The sequence below is a fragment of the Hylobates moloch genome, unplaced genomic scaffold (assembly GCF_009828535.3).
Source record: "Hylobates moloch isolate HMO894 unplaced genomic scaffold, HMol_V3 SCAFFOLD_23, whole genome shotgun sequence".
Classification (NCBI taxonomy): Eukaryota; Metazoa; Chordata; class Mammalia; order Primates; family Hylobatidae; genus Hylobates; species Hylobates moloch.
The window spans coordinates 24,637,694-24,659,334 of NW_026652298.1; the positions used below are offsets into that span (position 1 = coordinate 24,637,694).

At 46.0% G+C, this 21,641-nt stretch overlaps 1 protein-coding gene across 3 annotated transcripts in view; it reads right to left on the minus strand.

The window, feature by feature from the left end:
* The window catches only part of TMC7 (transmembrane channel like 7), a 72,254-nt gene that overhangs the window by 1,266 nt on the left and 49,347 nt on the right, over positions 1-21,641 (minus strand). The window contains exons 9-15 of one of the 3 annotated variants that reach the window (XM_032144842.2): positions 20,265-20,422; positions 15,726-15,843; positions 15,289-15,386; positions 13,465-13,651; positions 9,220-9,350; positions 4,004-4,159; positions 1,213-1,291 (exon numbers count right to left, since the gene is read on the minus strand). In XM_032144842.2, the coding sequence (XP_032000733.1) occupies positions 1,213-1,291; positions 4,004-4,159; positions 9,220-9,350; positions 13,465-13,651; positions 15,289-15,386; positions 15,726-15,843; positions 20,265-20,422 (927 nt within the window). Of the gene's footprint in view, positions 1-1,041; positions 1,292-4,003; positions 4,160-9,219; positions 9,351-13,464; positions 13,652-15,288; positions 15,387-15,725; positions 15,844-20,264; positions 20,423-21,641 lie in introns of those variants that run through there. The other 2 variants (XM_032144841.2, XM_032144843.2) reach the window with 2 other exon arrangements.

Below are 21,641 nucleotides of genomic sequence, written 5' to 3' on the forward strand. Positions count from 1 at the left end.
TGTGACTTGCTGCTATTACAATATCACCTTGCCTCTTCCCATCACTCACCACCCTATGGCCACACCCGTCCCCTCCCTCCTGTCCCCCTGAAGTGCCTGGCTCATTTCCTCACTGTGCTCTTTGCCTCTTACTCTTATCCTTAAATAGGACCTCAGATAATGGGCTCCTGTCTCTATTATTCAAGTCTCAGCTAGGGTCCAGGCATAGTGGCTCATGCCTGTAATCCTAGCACTTTGGGGAACTGAGAGGGGATGATCACTTGAGCCCAGGAGTTCAAGACCAGCCTGGGCAACATAGGGAGACCTCATGGCTATAAAAAATTAAAAAATTAGACAGGCATGGTGATGCACGCCTATAGTCCCAGCTACTTGGGAGGCTAAGGTGGGAGGATGGCTTGAGCCCAAGAGTTTGAGGCTGCTGTGAGCTATGACCACACAATCGCACTCCAGCCTGGACAAGAGAGTGAGACCCCGTCCTGAATAAAAAAATAAAAAAATTTAAAAAATCACCTCCTCAAAGAAGCCTTCTACGGCCGCATCTGCAGGAACTGACAGCCCACTCGTCACTCTACCTTGTTTTTATTGTCTTCATAGAAGCTATAATTAATCAGCATTTATTTTATTAACTACCCAGCAGTTTTGTCTCTTGTTCACCAAAGTGTCCCAGCACCCAGCACAGTACAAGGCACAGAGTAGGTACTTAATACACATCTTTTTTTATTTTTATTTTTGAGATGGAGTCTCACTCTGTCGCCCAGGCTGGAGTGCAATAGTGCAATCTCAGCTCACTGCAACCTCCACCTCCTGAGTTCAAGGGATTCTCCTGCCTCAGCCTCCCAAGTAGCTGGGATTACAGGTGCCCACCACCACGCCCAACTACTTTTTGTATTTTTAGTAGAGATGGGGTTTCACCATGTTGGCCAGGCTGGTCTTGAACTCCTGAGCTCAAGTAATCTGCTGCCTCGGCCTCCCAAAAGTGCTGGGATTAAAGGCACGAGCCACCGTATCCCCCTTAATACACATCTTGAAGGAACAGATGAATCAGTGAATTAATGAAGCTGGACGGGGCTGGGCCTCAAGGCAGAGTTTTGGGGAGGTGGTGGTGAGAGAAGGCTGCAGTAATTTCACTCCCTCCCAAGAAAACAGCACTTTCCTTGCAGTGTCCTGGGTAAATGTCCCCAGCCATGACCCTCTGGGGCTATGCTTCCTTACCAGGGATAGCTGCTCTCGGAGCTGGATGACCACCCGTTTGTGTGCTCCAGCTAAGGCGATGAAGTAAAACATGATGAGGCTGCAACACAAGACAGACAGGTCACAAGGGAGTCTGGATCATCTGAAGGCCACTAGAAAAACAACCCTACATATTTTTCCTTGGAACAGTTTTACTTTCGTTAGAAAAGAAGGCTGGGCACGATGGCTCATTTTCATAATCCCAGTGCTTTTCCAGGCAGAAGGATCACTTAAGGCCAGGAGTTTGAGACCAGCCCAGGCAACATAGTGAGAGCCCCATCTCTAGAAAAATAAAATATGGCCAGGCGCAGTGGCTCACGCCTGTAATCCCAGCACTTTGGGAGGCCGAGGTGGGCGGATCACCTGAGGTCAGGAATTCGAGACCGGCCTGACCAACATGGTGAAACGCCATCTCTACTAAAAATACAGAAGTTAGCTGGGCGTGGTGGTGGACGCCTATAATCCCAGCTACTCAGGAGGCTGAGATAGGAGAATCCCTTGAACCCAAGAGGCAAAGGTTGCAGTGAGCCGAGATCGCATCACTGCACTCCAGCCTGGGCGACAGAGCAAGCATCCATCCAAAAAAAAAGGAAAAGAAAATGTAAAATTAGCCAGGCATGGTGGCATGAGCCTGCAGTCCCCAGCTACTCAGGAAGCTGAGGCGGGAGGATTTGACTCCAGAAATTCAAGGCTGCAGTGAGCTATGATCACACTACCATACTCCAGACTGGGCAACACAGCCAGACCCTGTCTCTACAGAAAATAAAGAAAACCCTCATCTCTTCCAAGTACAGGGTATAAGAAAGAGCTACTGAAGTTTTTATTTGGCAGTGGCAGCAGAATCTGATTTATGCCTTGCTTTTTACTTTTAATTTTAAAATTTGCGGATGTTCCCTTTATACATACAGAATGACAGAAAGAGAGAGGACGACATGGTTGAGAAAGTCAGCTGAGCATGTAATTAACACGTAGATGATCACTGTGGAGCCTCTCTAGCCCATTTCCTCATTTGTAAAATAGGGAAAACATAATAAAACCCAGATTGCAAGCTTGGAATAAAATTATTTTATTTATTTTATTTATTTATTTTTGAGATGGAGTTTTGCTCTTGTTGCCCAGGCTTAAGTGCAATGGCGCGATCTCAGCTCACTGCAACCTCTGCCTCTCAGGTTCAAGTAATTCTCCTGCCTCAGCCTCCCAAGTAGCTAGGATTACATGCCTGGCTAATTTTATATATTTTTTAGTAGAGACGGTGTTTCACCATGTTGGTCAGGCTGGTCTCAAACTCCTGACCTCAAGTGATCCACCCGCCTCGGCCTCCCAAAGTGCTGGGATTACAGGCGTGAGCCACTATGCCTGGCTGATAATATCATTTTAATTAAAAGCAATCAAATCCAGGTGTAGTGGAAGGTGCCTGGTGCCTGGTGTCCCAGCTACTGAGGAGGCTAAGGAGGGAGGACCACTTAAGCTCAAGACCTGCCTGGGCAACATAGCAAGACACTGTCTCCTAAAAAAAAAAAAAAAAAATCAACAGCTGGCTCCTGTCTTCTGTGCAGCTCTAGATCTGAAATGGGGGTGGTTAAAGTTATTATCTTTGGGGAGAGGGGCAAATGGAATGGAGGGCAAGCCCTCATAAAAACAGAAGGCAACCTCACTGAAGGGAAGGTGGCTTCCTATGCAATCTCCCCAGATAAGGCTGATGAAATGAGGGCCAAGTAACCAGGAGATCATAAAATCAGTGATGTCCACAGTATTCTCCTGGTAGTCCCTGAGATACTTAAGTCAGATCAGAGAAGTGCTACCAGGTGGCACCAGCCAAAGCACTGCTGGGGTGAACCAATTAGGGTGAAGCGGCTGGAGCCATGGATCCTATGAATTCGAGGCTGGCTAGCTGCACAATTCCCCCAAGTCATTGTATTAATCTCATCAAAGGTATCTTGCCTTTTTACAGGTACATTTCTTTGGGCTCACTTCTTGTATTATGGTGGAGTTTTACTGTAAGAATATCTGCATCACAGAGTAATTGCGATGATTTCATGAGTTAGTACATGCAAGGTACAATTAATTCCAGTTATTCATGGCTTATAAGTGGTAGAGCCAGGGTTCAAGGGCATGCTTCTAATCTGGTGTTCATCCCTCTGCTCAGAAACCTGTTCCTTGTCAAAGAGCAAGAGATTCTGTAAATAAACAGTAATGTTAATAACAGGCAATATATATTGGCTTTTTATAAGCCAGGCATCAGGCTAAGTGTGATCTTTCTTAATTTGCCCAATGAGCCTCTGAAAGAGTGACTATTATTATGCCTAGGTTATTTATTTATTTATTTGTTTTTGAGACAGGGTCTTATTCTGCCACCCAGGCTGGAGTGCAGTGGTGTGATCTTGGCTCACTGCAACCTCAGCCTCCCAGGTTCAAGCGATTCTCATGCCTCAGCCACCTGAGTAGCTGGGATTACAGGCATGCACCACCATGCCCAGCTAATTTTTGTTACTTATTTATATTTATTTTTTTGTAGAGTCAGGGTCTCCCTATGCTGTCCAGGCTGGTCTCAAACTCCTGGCCTCAAGTGATCTGCCCGCCTCAGCCACCCAAAGTGTTCGGATTACAGGTGTGAGCCACCGCGCCCGGCCTATTATGCCCATTTTAGAGATGGGAAAGTGCAGTTCAAAGAAGCTCAGTAACTTGTCAAGTGTAGGGTGACCCCCCCGGCCGCTGCCATTTCCCAATGGGAGGAGCCCACGTGCCTCAGTGGGTCCCAGTGGTTCTCACTCACCAAATAATCATGAAGAAAGGAACTGCAAAGGCTTCGGACGTGACACCGTGGATGAAGGACTGCAGCGAACGGGGGAAGGTGCTCACCGTCTTGGGGATGACCTCCCAGGTGGTGTTGAAGTTGGTGAATGGCCCACAGGCTTTCGAGGAAGGGATGCTGCCAGGACACAGACCAACGGGCTCAGAAGGAGCGTGCAGCACAGGTTGAGTGGCCCGCCCCTGTACACCCAGAATGTTTTGTTAACAATGGCCTACAGGGAGCCGCCTGATCTCCTGGGACTTCTGGAATGTTTGAGTCGAAAATGCTTACCCTGGCCGGGCGCGGTGGCTCACGAATGTCATCCCACATCCCAGCACTTTGGGAGGCCGAGGCGGGTGGATCACCTGAGGTTAGGAGTTCGAGACCAGGCTGACCAACGTGGTGACACCCCATCTCTACTAAAAATACAAAAATTAGCAGGGCATGATGGTGCATGCCCACCCAGCTACTTGGGAGGCTGAGGCAGGAGAATCACTTGAACCTGAGAGGCAGAGGTTGCAGTGAGCAGAGATTGCACCATTGCACTCCAGCCTGGGCAACAAGAGCAAAACTCTGTCTCAAAAAAAAAAAAAAAGAAAGAAAGAAAGAAAGAAAATGCTCTGAAATTTCATCAAGTCTCTAGACCTAACTTCCAGTTTACAGGAAATTCAGGACAGGAGAGCAAGTTAAATGACAGTATAAGAAAATAACAAGACACATCCAAAATGTGGGCATTCTATTCTCCAGTCTCTTAATTTAGAAGTGAGGAAACTGGGCCGGGCGCGGTGGCTCACGCTTGTAATCCCAGCACTTTGGGAGGCCGAGGCGGGCGGATCACGAGGTCAGGAGATCGAGACCGCAGTGAAACCTCGTCTCTACTAAAAAATACAAAAAAATTAGCCGGGCGTGGTGGCGGGCGCCTGTAGTCCCAGCTACTCGGAGAGGCTGAGGCAGGAGAATGGCGTGAACCCGGGAGGCAGAGCTTGCAGTGAGCCGAGATTGCGCCACTGCACTCCAGCCTGGGCGACAGAGCGAGACTCCGTCTCAAGAAAAAAAAAAAAAAAAAAGAAGTGAGGAAACTGGCCTGGACTCTTCAAAGAATCAGGGATTAAAAGAAACTACGGAGGGAGAGCATTAGGAAAAATAGTTAATGCATGCTGGGCTTAATACCTAGGTGACGGGGGTAGGTATAGCAAACCACCATGGCACATATTTACCTAGGTAACAAACCTGCACATCCTGCACATGTACCCCAGAACTTAAAATTTAAATTTAAATTTAAAAAAAGAGAGACTAAGGAGATAGAAGAAACAAGCAATGGGTCAAACTTGAAAGATCACTATTTTAAAAACAAATCTGTAATCCCAGCACTTTGAGAGGCCAAGGCAGGTGTATCCCATGAGGTCAGGAAACGGAGGCCAACCTGGCCAACATGGCAAAACCATGTGTCTATTAAAAATACAATAATTAGCTGGGCATGGTGGTGGACGCCTGTAATCCCAGCTACTCAGGAGGCTGAGGCACGAGAGTTGCTTGAACCCAGGAGGTGGAGATTGCAGTGAGCCGAGATCGGGCCACTGTACTCCAGCCTAGGCGACAGAGCAAGATGCTGTCTCCAAAAAAAAAGCTATACTAAAGACTATTTAGGGACAATTGGAGAAATTTAAAATGGCAGAAACATGGTAGTAGTATTAATCTTCTTCAGCGTGATATATTATTGTGGAAACACATAAAGGAGAGTGCCATTAGTCTTAGGAGCTGCACACTGAAGTATTTAGCAGTGAAATATTATGATGTCTATAAATTAATTTCAAATTATTTGCTATTCAAAAAAAAAAGTATGCATAGAGAAAACAAATCCAGTTGGCCCCCCATATCCAAAGGTTCTTCGTCAAATTCAACCAACCTCAGATAAAAATATTTGAGAAGTAAAAAATAACAATATGGCCAGGTGCAGTGGCTTGTGCCTATAATCCCAGCACTTTGGGAGGCTGAGGCAGATGGATCACTTGAGGTCGGGAGTTCAAGAGCAGCCTGGCCAATATGGCGAAATCCCATCTCTACTAAAAATACAAAAATTAGCCGGGCGTAGTGGCGGCACGTGCCTGTAATCCCAGCTACTTGGGAGGATGAGGCAGGAGAATTCCTTGAACCTGGGAGACGGAGGTTGCAATGAGCCAAGATGGTGACACTGCACTCCAGCCTGGCTGACAGAGTGAGACTCCCTCTCAAAAAAAAAAAAAAAGCAAATACCATGCTTTTTTTTTTTTTTTTTTTTGAGACAGAGTTACACTCTTGTTGCCCAGGCTAGAGTGCATTGGTGCAATCTCGGCTCACTGCAACCTCTGCCTCCCGGGTTCAAGTGATTCTCGTGCCTCAGCCTCCGGAATAGCTGGGATTACAGGCGCCCGCCACCACACCCAGCTAATTTTGTATTTTTAGTAGAGACAGGGTTTCTCCATGTTGGTCAGGCTGGTCCCGAACTCCTGATCTCAGGTGATCCACCCTCCTTGGCTTCCCAAAGTGCTGGGATTACAGGCGTGAGCCACCGCACCCAGCCTACCATGACATTTCATAGCAAGGACTTGAGAATCTGAAGATTTTAATATGGTTGGGGGGAAGATCATGGAACCAATCCCCAAAGGTCCTGAGGGAGACTGCATACTAAGATGTTCACAATTGGGATATCCAATTGAAGGGCATATGCGTTTTACTGCTGCTAGTTTTTCAACTTTTCTGTAGATTTAAAATTTTTCAAAATGAAAAGGAAAGAAAAAAATAAAATAAAATTACAATAGGAAAGCACTAAAATTAAGACCCGGAAAGAACTGACTAAATTCACATCACAAAGGTCTGTGTATAAGACTTTCCATTGCAGCCCTTTATGTAGGGATAAAAATAAATTCCTGGAAACAACCTAAATGTTGTTTAAGGAAATGGATGAACAATTTATGGTCCATTCATATGATGGAATACTAAAGAACCATTGAGAGAAAAAGAGAGAAAAGTGGCCAGTCACGGTGGCTCACGCCTGTAATCCAGTGCTTTGAGAGGTGGAAGGATCACTTGGGCTCAGGAGTTCAAGACCAGCCTGGGCAACATAGCAAGATCGCATCTTTAAAAAAGAAAAAAAAAGAAAAGACACAGATATGAGGAGATGACCATCACTCAGGAAAATTAACTCCTTGAGAAAGAATGAGAAAATGAATTTTCACCATTTTTTAAAATATCTTTTGAATTTTGTGCTATGTGAATGCATTTCCTATTTTAAAAAATCAGGCCAAGTGCGGTGGCTCACGCCTGTAATCCCAGCACTTTGGGAGACCAAGGCAGGCAGATCACCTGAGGTTGGGAGTTCAATATCAGCCTGACCAACACGGAGAAACCCCGTCTTTACTAAAAATACAAAATTAGCCGGGCATGGTGGCGCATGCCTGTAATCCCAGCTACTCTGGAGGCTGAGGCAGGAGAATCGCTTGAACCCAGGGGGCAGAAGTTGCGGTGAGCCGAGATCGCGCCACTGCACTCCAGCCTGGGCAACAAGAGCAAAACTCTGTCTCAAAAAAAAAAAAAGAAAAAGAAAAAAAAATCAAAGCTAAAAATATTTTTAAAAGAAGAAGAGTTTTGTATGTCCATGGACATAAGAAAGGATACAATATAAAACTAACTGGAAAAAAAAGAAAAACAAAAAAAGAATAAAATATTAAATGAAAAAATAATTAACAAACAGGATTATACTATTATCTCATGTTTTCTTAAAAAATAAATAATTGCTTTTCATAAAGAATTTCTGGAAGTATTCATAAGAAAATGTTAACAGTCGTTATGTAACCTATGGAGAGTGAGAATAAGAGGTGAAGACAAAGAGCAATATTTTTCTCTTCAATTTACACCCTTTCTGTACTGCTTGAATTTTTTATATAACATATATTACCATAACAATAAAAAGCAACAAAACACATACAGAATCAAAGTGTTAAAAAAGAACAAAATCTGGCCAAGCATGGTGGCTCATGCCTGTAATCCAAGCACTTTGGGAGGCCGACATGGGTGGATCATTTGAGATCAGGAGTTCGAGACCAGCCTGGCCAACATGGTGATGCCCCGTCTCAACTAAAAATACAAAAATTAGCTGGGTGTGGTGGCAGGTCCCTGTAATCCCAGCTACTTGGGAGCCTGAGGCAGTAGAATTGCTTGAACCTGGGAGGCAGAGGTTGCAGGGAGCCAAGATCACACCACTGCACTCTATCCTGAGCAACAGAGTGAGACCGTGTCTCATAAAAAAAAGAATAAAATCTGAGAGAGGGACTCAAAGTTCCAGGCTTTTCCTATTTTTTCGTTTGTTTGTTTTTTGTTTTTAATTTGAGACAAGCTCTTGCTATGTTGCCAGTGCTGGTCTCAAACTCCTTGGCTCAAGCGATACCCCCACCTTGGCATCCCAAAGTGTTGGATTACAGGTGTGAGCCACCGCACCCAGTACAGGCTTTTAATTTAAAGATGAAGAAACAAAATTTGGCCTGGTGTGGTGGCTCATGCCTGTAATCCCAATACTTTAGGAGGCAGAAGCAAGAGGATCATTGAGCTCAGGAGTTTGAGATCAGCCTGGGCAACATAGTGAGCCCTCGTCTCTACAGAAAAATAAAAAAATTTAAATAATTAGCCAGGCGTGGTGGTGCGCACCTGTAGTATCAAGTTACTCAGGAGGCTGAGGGAAGAAGATCACTTGAGCCTTGGAAGTCCTGTCAGCCTCTGTGGGTAGAACACCATGAGAAACGCCAATAAAGCCACGGTGGCTCATGCCTGTAATCCGAGTACTTTGGGAGGCCGAGGCAGGCAGATCACCTGAGGTCAGGAGTTCGAGACCAGCCTGGCCAACGTGGCGAAACCCTGTCTCTACTAAAAATATAAAAATCAGCTGGGCATAGTGGAACACACCTGTAGTCGCAGCTACTCAGGAGGCTGTTTGAACCTGGGGAGATGGAGTTTGTAGTCCCAGCTACTCGGGAGAATCGTTTGAACCTGGGAGATGGAGGTTGCAGTGAGCCAAGACTGCGCCACCGCACTCCAGCCTGGGTGACAGAGCAAGACTCCGTCTCAAAAAAAAAAAAAAAAAAAAAGTGATATGATGGACCCTTTTACATAAAAGAGGAACAGGTCAAGAAGCAATGAAATGTTCTAGAAAACAAAGTCGCATTTACCGTGAGATGCTGATTGTCAGAGGTATTATTGCCAAACACAGCCCGATCAACAACACCAACAGGAAGAAGAAATTAGAATTGGATGCTCTGAACGGCCTGGGGGAGGGCCTGCAGGTGTAAAGCAGACTCCACTACAAGGAGAAAAAGAAAGAAAAATTAAGATCAATAAGTACAGCTTCTGTGAGGATAAATAAGTGCATTCCTGCATTACAGTGGGAATGTTAATCACTCTAACCTTTCCAGAGGGTAGTCCAGCAATACAGATCAAAATGAAAAAGGTTTCATCCAGACTCCAAACTTTGGAGAATTCACGCTGATGAAATAGAAGGGGAAATGGGCCAAAACACAGGTGTGTGGATGTTTAATGCTACAGTCATTGATAACACGGAATAACTCCAAGCAACCTAAATAGCTATCAGTGGGGGTTCGTGGCTGCGTGAGACATCTCACATCTGTAATCCCAGCACTTTGGGAGGTCAGGGCGGGAGGATCACTTGAGGCCAGGAGTTTGAGGCTGCAGTGAGCTATGATCATGCCATTGCACTCCAGCTTGGGCAACAGAGAGAGACCCTGTCTCAAAAAGAAAAGTGGAGGTGGGGAGCAGGAGTTCATTAGGTTATAGTTAAAGGTTAAAGTACATCTATATAGAATGAAATACCATACAATCCTAAAGAAGGATGAGGCCAGGCGTGGTGGTTCATGCCTGTAATCCCAGCACTTCAGGAGGTCTAGGTGGGTGGATCACTTGAGGCCAGGAGTTCGAGACCAGCCTGGCCAACATGGTGAAACCCCATCTCTATTAAAAAAACCCTGTCTCTACAAAAATTAGACAGCCATGGTGGTGTGCACCTGTATTCCCAGCTACTTGGGAGGCTGAGGTGGGAGGATGGATTGAGCCCAGGAGGTTGAGGCTGTAGTGAGCTGTATCATGCTACTGTGCCACTACCCTCAGTCTGGGTGACAAAGTGAGACCCCATCTCAAAAAAGAAAAAAGAAGGATGAGAGACAGCTTTACATCCCCATGTGGCACTGTGAAAATGGTACATTTCAAAACTCCGTACAAGATGAACTCATTTAAGTTTCTCGTTTTTTTTTTTTTTGAGACGGAATCTCTCTCTGTCGCCCAGGCTGGAGTGTAGTGGCACGATCTCGGCTCACTGCAAGCTCCGCCTCCCGGGTTCATGCCATCCTGCCTCAGCCTCCCAAGTAGCTGGGATTACAGGCGCCTGCCACCACGCCCAGCTAATTTTTTGTATTTTTAGTAGAGATGGGGTTTCACCGTGTTAGCCAGGATGGTCTCGATCTCCTGACCTGGTGATCCGCCCGCCTCGGCCTCCCAAAGTGCTGGGATTACAGGCGTGAGCCACCGTGACCGGCCATTTAAGTTTTTTTAAGCATGTTTTCTTTATAGGGATTTAAACACGTATAACTGTATCTACAATAACATACACCAAATTAAGAGTTCCTTTACTTGAAGTTTTTTACAAGCACATATATTTTTTCCTACATATTAAAAATAAGTATTTCCATTGAGGGAAAAAAGACTTGAAGGAAATATCAGTTGGGGAGTAAGAAGGGATATAATGGTAACAGGCATGAAATTTCTCAATAGTTTAAAAAGCTGTGTTACTGCGCAGGGACATAAGCTCTTCTGAATTCAGAAGGAGCTGGAACATCTGAGCCAGAGGACACTGAGTACCGAGGATACTTGGCGCCCAGCCTCGGGGCAGCCAGCGGGACATGCCTGGTGTGAGTGACAGAAGTGAGGCCTGGTGCCCCCCATGACCCAACCCATCACTCCACACTGTCTTTACTGTGCTACACACTGCGAAGCCACAGGCTAATCAGTATTTTCTGGAAAGGGAAAAAAGAAGTTCCTGTGAGCTTTTGCACATCCATCTCTCCTTTGATGATTTCAGCCAACTCGTGTTTTCAAGTGAAAGCATCAGAATATTCTTCAAAAGCCAAAACATCCAGGTAGAAAGTTGGTCCAATTCAAGGCTTTGCTTACTGGGTTAAGAGCTTAGGCTCTGGAGTGAAATAAACCTGGATTCAAATCCAAGGGGTCACTTAAAAGCTATGTGACCTCGGACCAGTTTCTCTGAACTTCAGCTTCCTAATTTATAAAATATGGCACTTTGGCCGGGCGCAGTGGCTCACACCTGTAATCCCAGCACTTTGGGAGGCCAAGGTGGGCAGATCACTTGACGCCAGGAGTTGGAGACCAGCCTGACCAACATGGTTAAACCCTGTCTCTAATACAAAACCCTGTCTCTAATACAAAACCCTGTCTCTAATACAAAAATTAGCTGGGCACGGTGGCGCGTGCCTGTAATCCCAGCTATTCAAGAGGCTGAGGCACGAGAATCGCTTGAACCTGGGAGGCAGAGGCTGCAATGAGCTGAGATTGTGCCACAGCACTCCAACTTGGAGTGAGACCCTGTCTCAAAAAAAAAATTCTTAAATAAAATATAATATAGTACTTTGTCAAAGGGTGGGTGTAATCAGTGCATGATAATTTGTGTAAAGTAATGGCAGAGTGGGGACACATGGCATTATTATCTGCTATTCTTACTAACACCATCATTATTATTATTAAGACTATTATAATTTTCAAGTTTGAATCCTCAGGGCCTGGCATAACAGGTAATCAATAAATGTTGGGCTTGTTAACAGAGGGTACCTCTGGAAGAAGGGATAGAAGTTACTGTAAACATATGTGCATTATTTAAATGTTTAATACTGTATTGCCTCTATAATAAAGAAAAAACAGGCTGGGCGCAGTGGCTCATGCCTATAATCCCAGCACTTTGGGAGGCCGAGGCGGGCAGGTCACCTGAGTTCAGGAGTTCAAAACCAGCCTGACCAACATGGAGAAACCCTGTCTCTAATAAAAATACAAAATTAACCAGGCATGGTGGCGCATGCCTGTAATCCCAGCTACTCAGGAGGCTGAGGCAGGACAGTCGCTTGAACCCAGGAGGTGGAGGTTGCCATAAGCCAAGATCACACCATTGCACTCCAACCTGGGCAACAAGAGCAAAACTCCATCTAAAAAAATAAAAGAAAAGAAAGAAAGAAAAAAGCGGTTAATAAGCCCAGATGAGCCAGTCATCTGCAAGGCTACGTCCCTCATTAGCACTTAGTTTTGGCGCAATGGACTGTGAACCGCCCAAGGTCTTACACAAATCATTGAGACCCGAAGATAAATGCACTGGTCCAGGCGGGGTGGCTCACACCTGCAATTCCAGCACTTTTGGGGGCTGAAGTGGAAGGATTACTTGAGCCCAGGAGTTCAAGACCAGCCTGGGCAACATGGCAAGACCACCATCTCTAATTAAAAAAAAAAAAAAAAAAATCAAAAAAACAAACAAATAAAAGAAATGCATTGGCTTCAAAATACAACAGAAAATTACAAAATACACCCGGCCTTAACAAAACAATTCTTAACAAAACTCTCAAAATTAGAAAAACATAAAAATTCATCAAGAGTAGGCCAGGCGCAGTGGCTCACGCCTGTAATCCCGGCACTTTGGGAGGCCGAGGCGGGTGGATCACGAGGTCAGGAGTTCAAGACCAGCCTGGCCAAGATGGTGAAACCCCCTCTCTACTAAAAGTACAAAAATTACAGCGTGCCTGTAATCCCAGCTACTCAGGAGGCTGAGGCAGGAGAATTGCTTGAACCTGGGGGGTGGAGGTTGCAGTGAGCTGAGATCGCGCCACTGCACTCCAGCCTGGGCAACAGAGCGAGACTCCATCTCAAAAAAAAAAAAAAAATCTATCAAGAGTCTTTTTCGGATGGGCATGGTGGCTCACGCCTGGAATCCCAGCACTTTAGGAGGCCGAGGTGGGCAGATCACGAGGTCACAAGTTCAAGACCAGCCTGGCCAAGATGGTGAAACCCCATCTCTACTAAAAACACAAAAATTAGCCAGGCACGGTGGCAGGCTCCTGTAGTCCAGCTATTCGGGAGGCTGGGGCAGAAGAATCACTTGAACTCAGGAGGGGGAGGTTGCAGTGAGCCGAGATCACGCTACTGCACTCCAGCCTGGGTGACAGAGTGAGACTCCATCTCAAAAAAAAAAAAAAAAAAAGCAATATTTTTCTAGAATAAACATATATTTTAAATAAAGGATGTAATTTTGATACGTCTCATGGGATGTGAGGTGAGCTCCAGACATATTGTTGCCCTGGAAGGTTGAAAATGGCCCAGCATATGAGCCCCCATTCCCACTGGCTCCTTACCTCTTTCACATAGAAGATGATAATGAATTTCAAGGTTGCAATTGCAGGGAGAAGGGGTGAGAAAAAGGCTCCAATCCAGCAGATGGTTTGCCCATAAACTATCCCCAGGACGTTATCAGGAATGGCAAACTCCTGCTGCCCCCAGCACCGAATCAGCTTCCAAGAGGAACAGTAGGTCACCAGGAGCCTGGAAACAGACAATTCTCATTCGGGCTACTGGTGTCTGCCAAGGCCACAGAACCGTATCACAAAGATCAGGACTATTTCCATGCATATTTATCATGGACACTGGTTAGTCAAATGTCTTAAAGATGCAGAATATAATGAACTCTGGAATCATTAAGATAAGGTTCCAAGTCTCAGATCTACAGTTCAGCACTCAAATTGATACAATCCTTGACTTTTTGTTTTTTCTTTTTTTTTCTTTTTTTTTTTTTTTGAGACAAGGTCTCACTCTGTTACCCAGTCTGGAGTGTAGTAGTGCAATCATAGCTCACTATACCCTCGACCTCCAAGGCTCAAGCGATCCTCCTGCCTCAGCCTCCCAAGTGGCTGAGACTACATGTGCATGCTTGGCTAATTGGCTAATTTTTGTTTTTTGTAGGGACAGGGTCTCGCTATTTTGCCCAGGCTGGTCTCAAACTCCTGGCCTCAAGTGATCCTCCTACCTTGGCCTCCCCAGTGCTAGGATTATGGGTGTGAGCCACTGTGCCCAGGCTTCCATATTTATTTTTAAGGGCTCACTGGACCTCTGGCCTCTGCCTAGATTATCTGCATACATGGATAAAGAGTGGTTAAGTGAACAGAGAATAATAACAGAAATGACAACACAGTTTATGATAATCATGCTGGTGACAGCTAATGTTTTGTTGAGTTCTGTACTGTGGAGTGTTCTCAGTGCTTTTATCTGCATTAGTTATCCCATTTACTCCTCACCACAAAGTTACTGGGTGGGTACTACTACTATCCCCATTTTACAGATGAGAAAATAGGCCAGAGCTTAAATAACTTCCCAAGGTCACATGACTAGCAAGGGGCAGGGAGGGAGTTTGAACCCAGATCGGGAGACGGGTGTCCACTGCAGCCTGGAGGGTCTGCACCTTTTGTGCTGATGGCAGAAGGTCATCCCTAGCGAAACCTCATGGAAAGCTACCCCATCTCTGCTCTTCATGCTGCCTTTAGATGGGCAACTAATGAATGCTGAGGTCAATAGCCTGGAGCTGCTTGAAAGTTCCCAGTTGTGAACAGACATGATGGTTCAAACCTGTAATCCCAGCACTTTGGAAGGCTGAGGCAGGAGGATCATTTGAGGCCAGTTTGAGACCAGCCTGGGCAACATAGCAAGAGCCCCTCTCTACAAAAAATTAAAAACTTGGCCAGGCGCGGTGGCTCATGCCTGTAATCCCAGCACTTTGGAAGGCCGAGGCAGGTGGATCACGAGGTCAGGATATCCAGACCATCCTGGCTAACACATGGAGAAACCCCATCTCTACTAGAAATACAAAAAATTGGCCAGGCATGGTGGCACACACCTGTAGTCCCAGCTACTTGGGATGCTGAGGCAGGAGAATCGCTTGAACATGGGAGGCGGAGGTTGCAGTGAGCCAAGATCGCGCCACTGCACTCCAGCCTGGGTGACAGAGCAAGACCCTGCCTCAAAAAAAAAAGAAAGAAAGTTACCAGTTATCAGATTTCCAGAGCTATAGAGTCATCCAGCAGCTTCTGGAATGCAGCTGCAATGGGACCCTCTAGTTGTGTGTGTGTGTATGTGTGTGTGTGCATGTGTGTGGTGGGGATGATAATATGGGCACCCCTCACACTTACTTTCTAGGAAAATCCACGAAGAGTGTCACAGCCAAGATGATGATGAAGTCGAAGATCATCAGCTTGTACATTTCCTGCCCAACTTGGGTCTCCCAGCACTGAAACCAAAGAGAGTGAGGGAAACTGAAAGACCCTAGCTGAGGCAGAGAAAACGAGGCTCCCAAGACACCTTCTAATTCCCTTTCCAACTCCAGATCCTGTGGCTCCAGTGAGGGCATCAGCTGATGCAAACTCGGAGCCTCAGCACAGACTTTGGTTTCCAAGCCCTCAGAAGTGCCTGGGGTTAGACTCCATGGGGCCAGACTCTGTCTCATCACTAGAACAAGAAAGCGAAGCAAATGCAGTTCAAACTCATGGCTTCAACCGCTGTTCTCTTGACCATGACACTGTATTCCAGAAGGACCCAACCAGCCGAATGCCCCCGCCCCGCAACTCACTGGGTAGAGTTTCTGGTTGTAGCCGCAGAGGTCACATGTGTCATCATCACAGGATGTGATCTTGGAGCCCAGCGTGAACACCAGGACACATATGGTGGCCAGCCGCATAAAGACACACCTTCGGAGAGAGAAGGAGGAGAGAGGATGGGAAGATGAGGCCCTCAGGGCAGCTGGTCCCTTGAAACTGGGGCTAGGGAATGTAGAAGCTGCCTTTATATTTTTTTATTTTATTTTATTTTTTTTGAGATGGAGTGTTTGCTCTGTCGCCCAGGCTGGAGTGCAGTGGTGTGATCTCAGCTCTTCTGCCTCAGCCTCCCAAGTAGCTGGGATTACAGGTGTCTGCCACCACACCCAGCTAATTTTTTTTCTATTTTTAGTAGAGCTGAGGTTTCACCATATTGCCCAGGTGGTCTCGAACTCCTGGCCCCAAGCAATCCGCCTGTCTCGGGCTCCCAAAGTGCTAGGATTACAGGTGTGAGCCACCATGCCCAGCCCAAAGCTGCCTGTCTTAAAACCCCAGCCAGGCATAGTGGCTCACACCTGTAATCCCAGCACTTTGGGAGGTAGAGACCGGAGGATCACGTGAGCCCTTGAGTTTGAGACCAACCTGGGCAGTAAAGTAAGATCACCACCCCCTGGCCGTCTCTACAAAAAAAAATAAAAATAAAAATGAGCAAGGTGTGGTGGTGACCCAGCGACACAGGAGGCTGAGTCAAGAGGATTGCTTGAGCCCAGGAGATCAAGTCTTCAGTGAGCCGAGATTGAGCCACTGTACTTTAGCCTCAGGGACAGAGTGAGAAAAAACAAACAAACAAACAAACCAATGTCGGGCGTGGTGGCTCATGCCTGTAATCCCAGCACTTTGGGAGGCCGAGGCAGAGGGATCACCTGAGGTCAGGAATTCAAGACTGGCCTAGTCAACATGGTGAAACTGTCTCTACCAAAAATACAAAAATTAGCTGGGCGTGGTGGCACACGCCTGTAGTCCCAGCTACTTCAGAGGCTGTGGCAGGAGAATCGCTTGAATCTGGGGCGCGGAGGTTGCAGTGAGCCAAGATCACACCACTACACTCCAGCCTGGGTGACAGAGCAAGACTCCGTCTCAAAAAAAAAAAAAAAAAGCAGGCCAGCTGCGGTGGCACACGCCTGTAATCCCAGCACTTTGGGAGGCAGAGGCAGGCAGATCACCTGAGGTCAGGAGTTCAAAACCAGCGTGACCAACATGGAGAAACCCCGTCTCTACTACAAATACAAAATCAGCTGGGCATGGCGGCACACATCCCTGCAATCTCAGCTACTCAGGAGGCTAAGGTGGGAGAATCGCTTGAACCCAGGAGACGAAGGTGCGGTGAGATGAGATCGTGCCGTTGCACTCCAGCCTGGACAAGAGCAAAACTCCATTTCGGAAATAAATAAATAAATAAATAAGCAAACGCCTAAATGGGTACAGAATTTCTGTTAGGGCTGATGAAAAAGTTCTGGAGATGGATGGTGGTGATGGCTCCACAATATTGGGGCTGTATTTAATGCCACCAAATCGTACTCTGACAATGGTTAAAATGGCAACTTTTATGTTACATACATGTGACTACAATTTTTTAAAAAGATCAGACAGCTGGGACCTCCTAATTCCATGATGACGTAGTGACACTACAGGACATGACACATTCCTGAAAAGAACCAGTGGAATCTTTTCTGTATGAGCGTCGAGGGATGTCTGGTATGCTGAAAGTGAAGAAAAGTATGCTGCAGAGATATCACATAAATATGATCCAATTTTTGGAAGAAAAAACATGTGAGTCTTGGCACAAACAGAAGGAACTGTGTGGACAAAAACACACTGGATTCAAGGGAGGTGGGTGGAGACGGTGAGTTTTTGTTCTGGTTTTTTTTTTTAAGACAATTTTCTATTGTTTGGTTTGTAATACAAAAATAAATTAAATAGAAACATTTGGCTAACATGGTGAAACCTCATCTCTACTAAAAAATACAAAAAATTAGCCGGGCATGGCGGGGCACGGTGGCTCACGCCTGTAATCCCAGCACTTTGGGAGGCCAAGGCGGGCAGATCACAAGGTCAGGAGATCGAGACCATCCTGGCTAACACAGTGAAACCCCATCTCTACTAAAAAATACAAAAAATTAGCCGGGCATGGTGGCGGGCGCCTGTAGTCCCAGCTACGCGGGAGGCTGAGGCAGGAGAATGGCGTGAACCCAGGAGGCAGAGCTTACAGTGAGCTGAGATCACGCCACTGCACTCTAGCCTGGGCGACAGAGCGAGACTCCGTCTCAAAAAAAAAAAAAAATTAGCCGGGCATGGTGACGGGTGCCTGTAGTCCCAGCTACTCAGGAGGCTGAGGCAGAAGAATGGTGTGAACCCAGGAGGCGGAGCTTGCAGTGAGCCAAGATCGAGCCACTGCACTCCAGCCTGGGTGACAAAGCGAGACTCCATCTCAAAAAAAAGAAAAAAAAAAAAAAGAAAGAATAATTTAAAGAATAAGGGAGGTTGGGCTTGGTGGCTCATAAGCCTGTAATCCCAACACTTTGGGAGGCTGAGGTGGGAGGATTGCTTGAGCCCAGGAGTTTGAGAACAGCCTGGGCAACGTGAGGAGATCCTGTCTCCACAAAAAATTAAAAAATTAGCTTGGCATGCTGGTGTGTACCTGTAGTCCCAGCTACTCGAGAGGCTGAGGCAGGAGGGTCACTTGCGCCCAGGTGACCTATGATCGTGCCACTGCACTCCAGCCTGGACAACAGAGCAAGACCCAGTCTCAAAAAAAAATGGAAAGAAAATAATGGGGGAAAGAGCAAACCCACGCCCTCTGCTCACTCTACTCATTACTAACATCACCTTCTGTGCCTCTGCTGGGATACAACAGGAAGGACATGGCATCCCTGAAGAGGTTTCCTTAACTAAAAACTGACACAGAATCTAACAAAAACTCTGAATCTACACAGTCATTTACAGCAACTATGAGCATAGAAAAACAAATTAAACACACCAGGAAGAAACAATGGACGAAATCCAGAATAGGAGCTATTCTGCAGGAAAATGATCCAGTTTCTTCCGCAAATCAAAGGCCTAACAAAAGGGGAGGGGAAACTCTGAAAAGAATAAAAGAGATTTAGGAGACACGATGACCAAACAGCATGTGGGCCTTGTTTGGATTCAGCTTTGAACAAATCAACTGTGGAAAACCATCGGCAACCCCACTGGGGAGACCGCCTCGATTTTATTAGGTGTGATGATGGTTATATATTTAAAGCTCCCATCACTTAGAGATATAATGAAGTTGGCTGGGCACGGTGGCTCACGCCTGTAATCCCAACACTTTGGGAGGCTAAGGTGGGTGGATCATCGGAGGTCAGGAGTTCGAGACCAGCCTGGCCAACATGGTGAAACCCTGTCTCTACTAAAAATATATTTTAAAAAATTAGCTGGGCCTGGTGGCCCATGCCTGTAGTCCCAGCTATTCGAGAGACTGAGGCAGGAGAATTTCTTGAACCCGGGAGATGGAGGTTGCAGTGAGCCGAGATCACGCCACTGCACTCCAGCCTGAGCAACAGAGCAAGACTCCGTCTCAAAAAAAAAAAAAAAAATGAAGTGTTTACAGATGAGATGGCATGTTGCCTGAGATTTCCTTAAAATAATCTAGCAAATTAGGAGAGAATGGATGGAAACGAGATTAGCAAAATGTTGGGAATGACTGAAATGTAAATGAAAGGCATATGGGGATCATTACACTATGCATTCTGTTTGAAAACTTTGAGACCGGGCATGGTGGCTCTTGCCTGTAATCCCAGGATTTGGGAGGTGGAGGTAGGAGGGTCACTTAATCCCACCTGCCTGGGCAACATAACAAAATCAAGACCAGCCTGGGCAACATAACAAAACCTTGTCTCTACCAAAAAAAAAAAAAATTTAATTAGCTGGGCATGGTGGTGCGTGTCTGTAGTCCCAGCTATGTGGAGGCTGAGGTGGGAGGATTGTTTGAGATCAGGGATTTGAGACTGCAGTGAATTATGATTGCACCACTGTACTCCAGCCTGGGGGACAGAGTGAGACACCATCTCAAAAAAAAAAAAAAAAAAAGAGTGAAAGAAAATTTTCAAAATAAAAAATGTTTTAAATAAGATGCAAATGCAATCTAAGGAATTTGAAAAACAGAAAGAAAACTCTCAAGTCCTGCACAGTCCCACCTGGTCCTCTCCACTCATTTGTGTTAACTCCCTGGACTCTGCCTTATAGCTGTCATTTCTGACAGCTTTAGAGCAACCCCTCCTCTTAGGGTCCCAGCCTATGCCCTGTGCTATTATATGGAGCAAAAATATAATACCAAGGAGTAGACTCTCAAATCAAAGACATTTCACCATATATACAAATTCTGATTCATTCATGGGGGCTGTCTGAAGGTTGAGGGGGACTCTTGGCTCAGCAGGAAAATGCACCACAGTTGATTAGTGATGTCTGCCATGGGCAAGAGAGTGGGCAGGTGGTGACTGGCTTGACATGCCTGCCATCTTCATGTTAGCCATTACCTAAGGATTGTCAGCCGGATCTCAAAGGCTGGAGAATAATCCTCATAGCGGATGATCTTGGCAAAGATCACTGGGGTGATAAAATTGGCCAGCGTGATCACAATAGACGGTAGATATAATATCAAGAGGTTCTCTCCAAAAACCATCTTGTCGATTTCCTAGGAGGATAACAAAACTTATTAGTCACGAGTATATAAGGAAGTTACACCACAAATAGAACAAAAAAGAACTCAACTATGCATGTTGGGCAAACAAAACATATTTGTCATTCAACATGGCCTGTAAATGTTAAGTCACCTCGTTCCTTTTTTCTTTTTTTTTTTTTTTTTTGAGATAGAGTCTCCCTCTGTCACCGAGGCTGGAGTGCAGGGACATGATCTTGGCTCACTGCAACCTCCGTCTCCCGGGTTCAAGCGATTCTCCTGCCTCAGCCTCCCGAGTAGCTAGGACTACAGGGACCTCCCACCATGCCAGGCTAATTTTTGTATTTTTAGTAGAGACAGGGTTTCACCATGTTGGTCAGGCTGGTCTCAAACTCCTGACCTCAGGTGATCCACCCGCTTTGGCTTCCCAAAGTGCTAGGATTACAGTCATGAGCCACTGCACACGGCCGCCATCTCCTTCTTCAGATGTTCAAAAAGAGGTATCTAGTACTGTGCGGGAAGAAAACCAGGCTCTACTGGATTTATTAAGGGGATGTATAAGAAGACCCATGTATTCTGTATAAACGGGCAATTCAAAGTATCTTCAAGGGTGTAGAATTGATTGATTTGAAATTGAAATAGCAATTCCCTGCTTTCACAGTAACAGACTACTTAGACAATATATAGCCATCCACAATAAAAAGTAAATTTCCTAGCCTCCCTTGCAGCTAGGTACTACCATGTGACTAAATTCTGGCCAAGGGGATATGAGTGGAAGTTTTTAGTGTAACCTCCAGGTTATGCCCTTTAAAGGAAGAAATGTGCCCTCCTTAGCCCCTTCATCTCCTTCCCCTTGGCTAGAATGTGGCCATGGTGGTGAGCTATCTTGTACCAAAAGAAGACCATACCCAGCCAGGCGCGGTGGCTCATGTCTGTAATCCCAGCATTTTGGGAGGCTGAGGCAGGTGGATCACTTGAGGTCAGAAGTTCGAGACCAGCCTGGCCAACATGGTGAAACCCTGTCTCTACCAAAAATACAAAAATTAGCCAGGTGTGATGGCAGGTGCCTGTAACCCCAGCTACTCGGGAGGCTGAGAGAGGAGAATGACTTGAACCCAGGAGGTGGAGGTTACAGTGAGCTGAGATCGTGCCACTGCACTCCAGCCTGGGTGACAGAGCGAGACTCTGTCTCAAAAAAAAAGAAAAGAAAAGAAAAAAGAAGAAAAGAAAACCA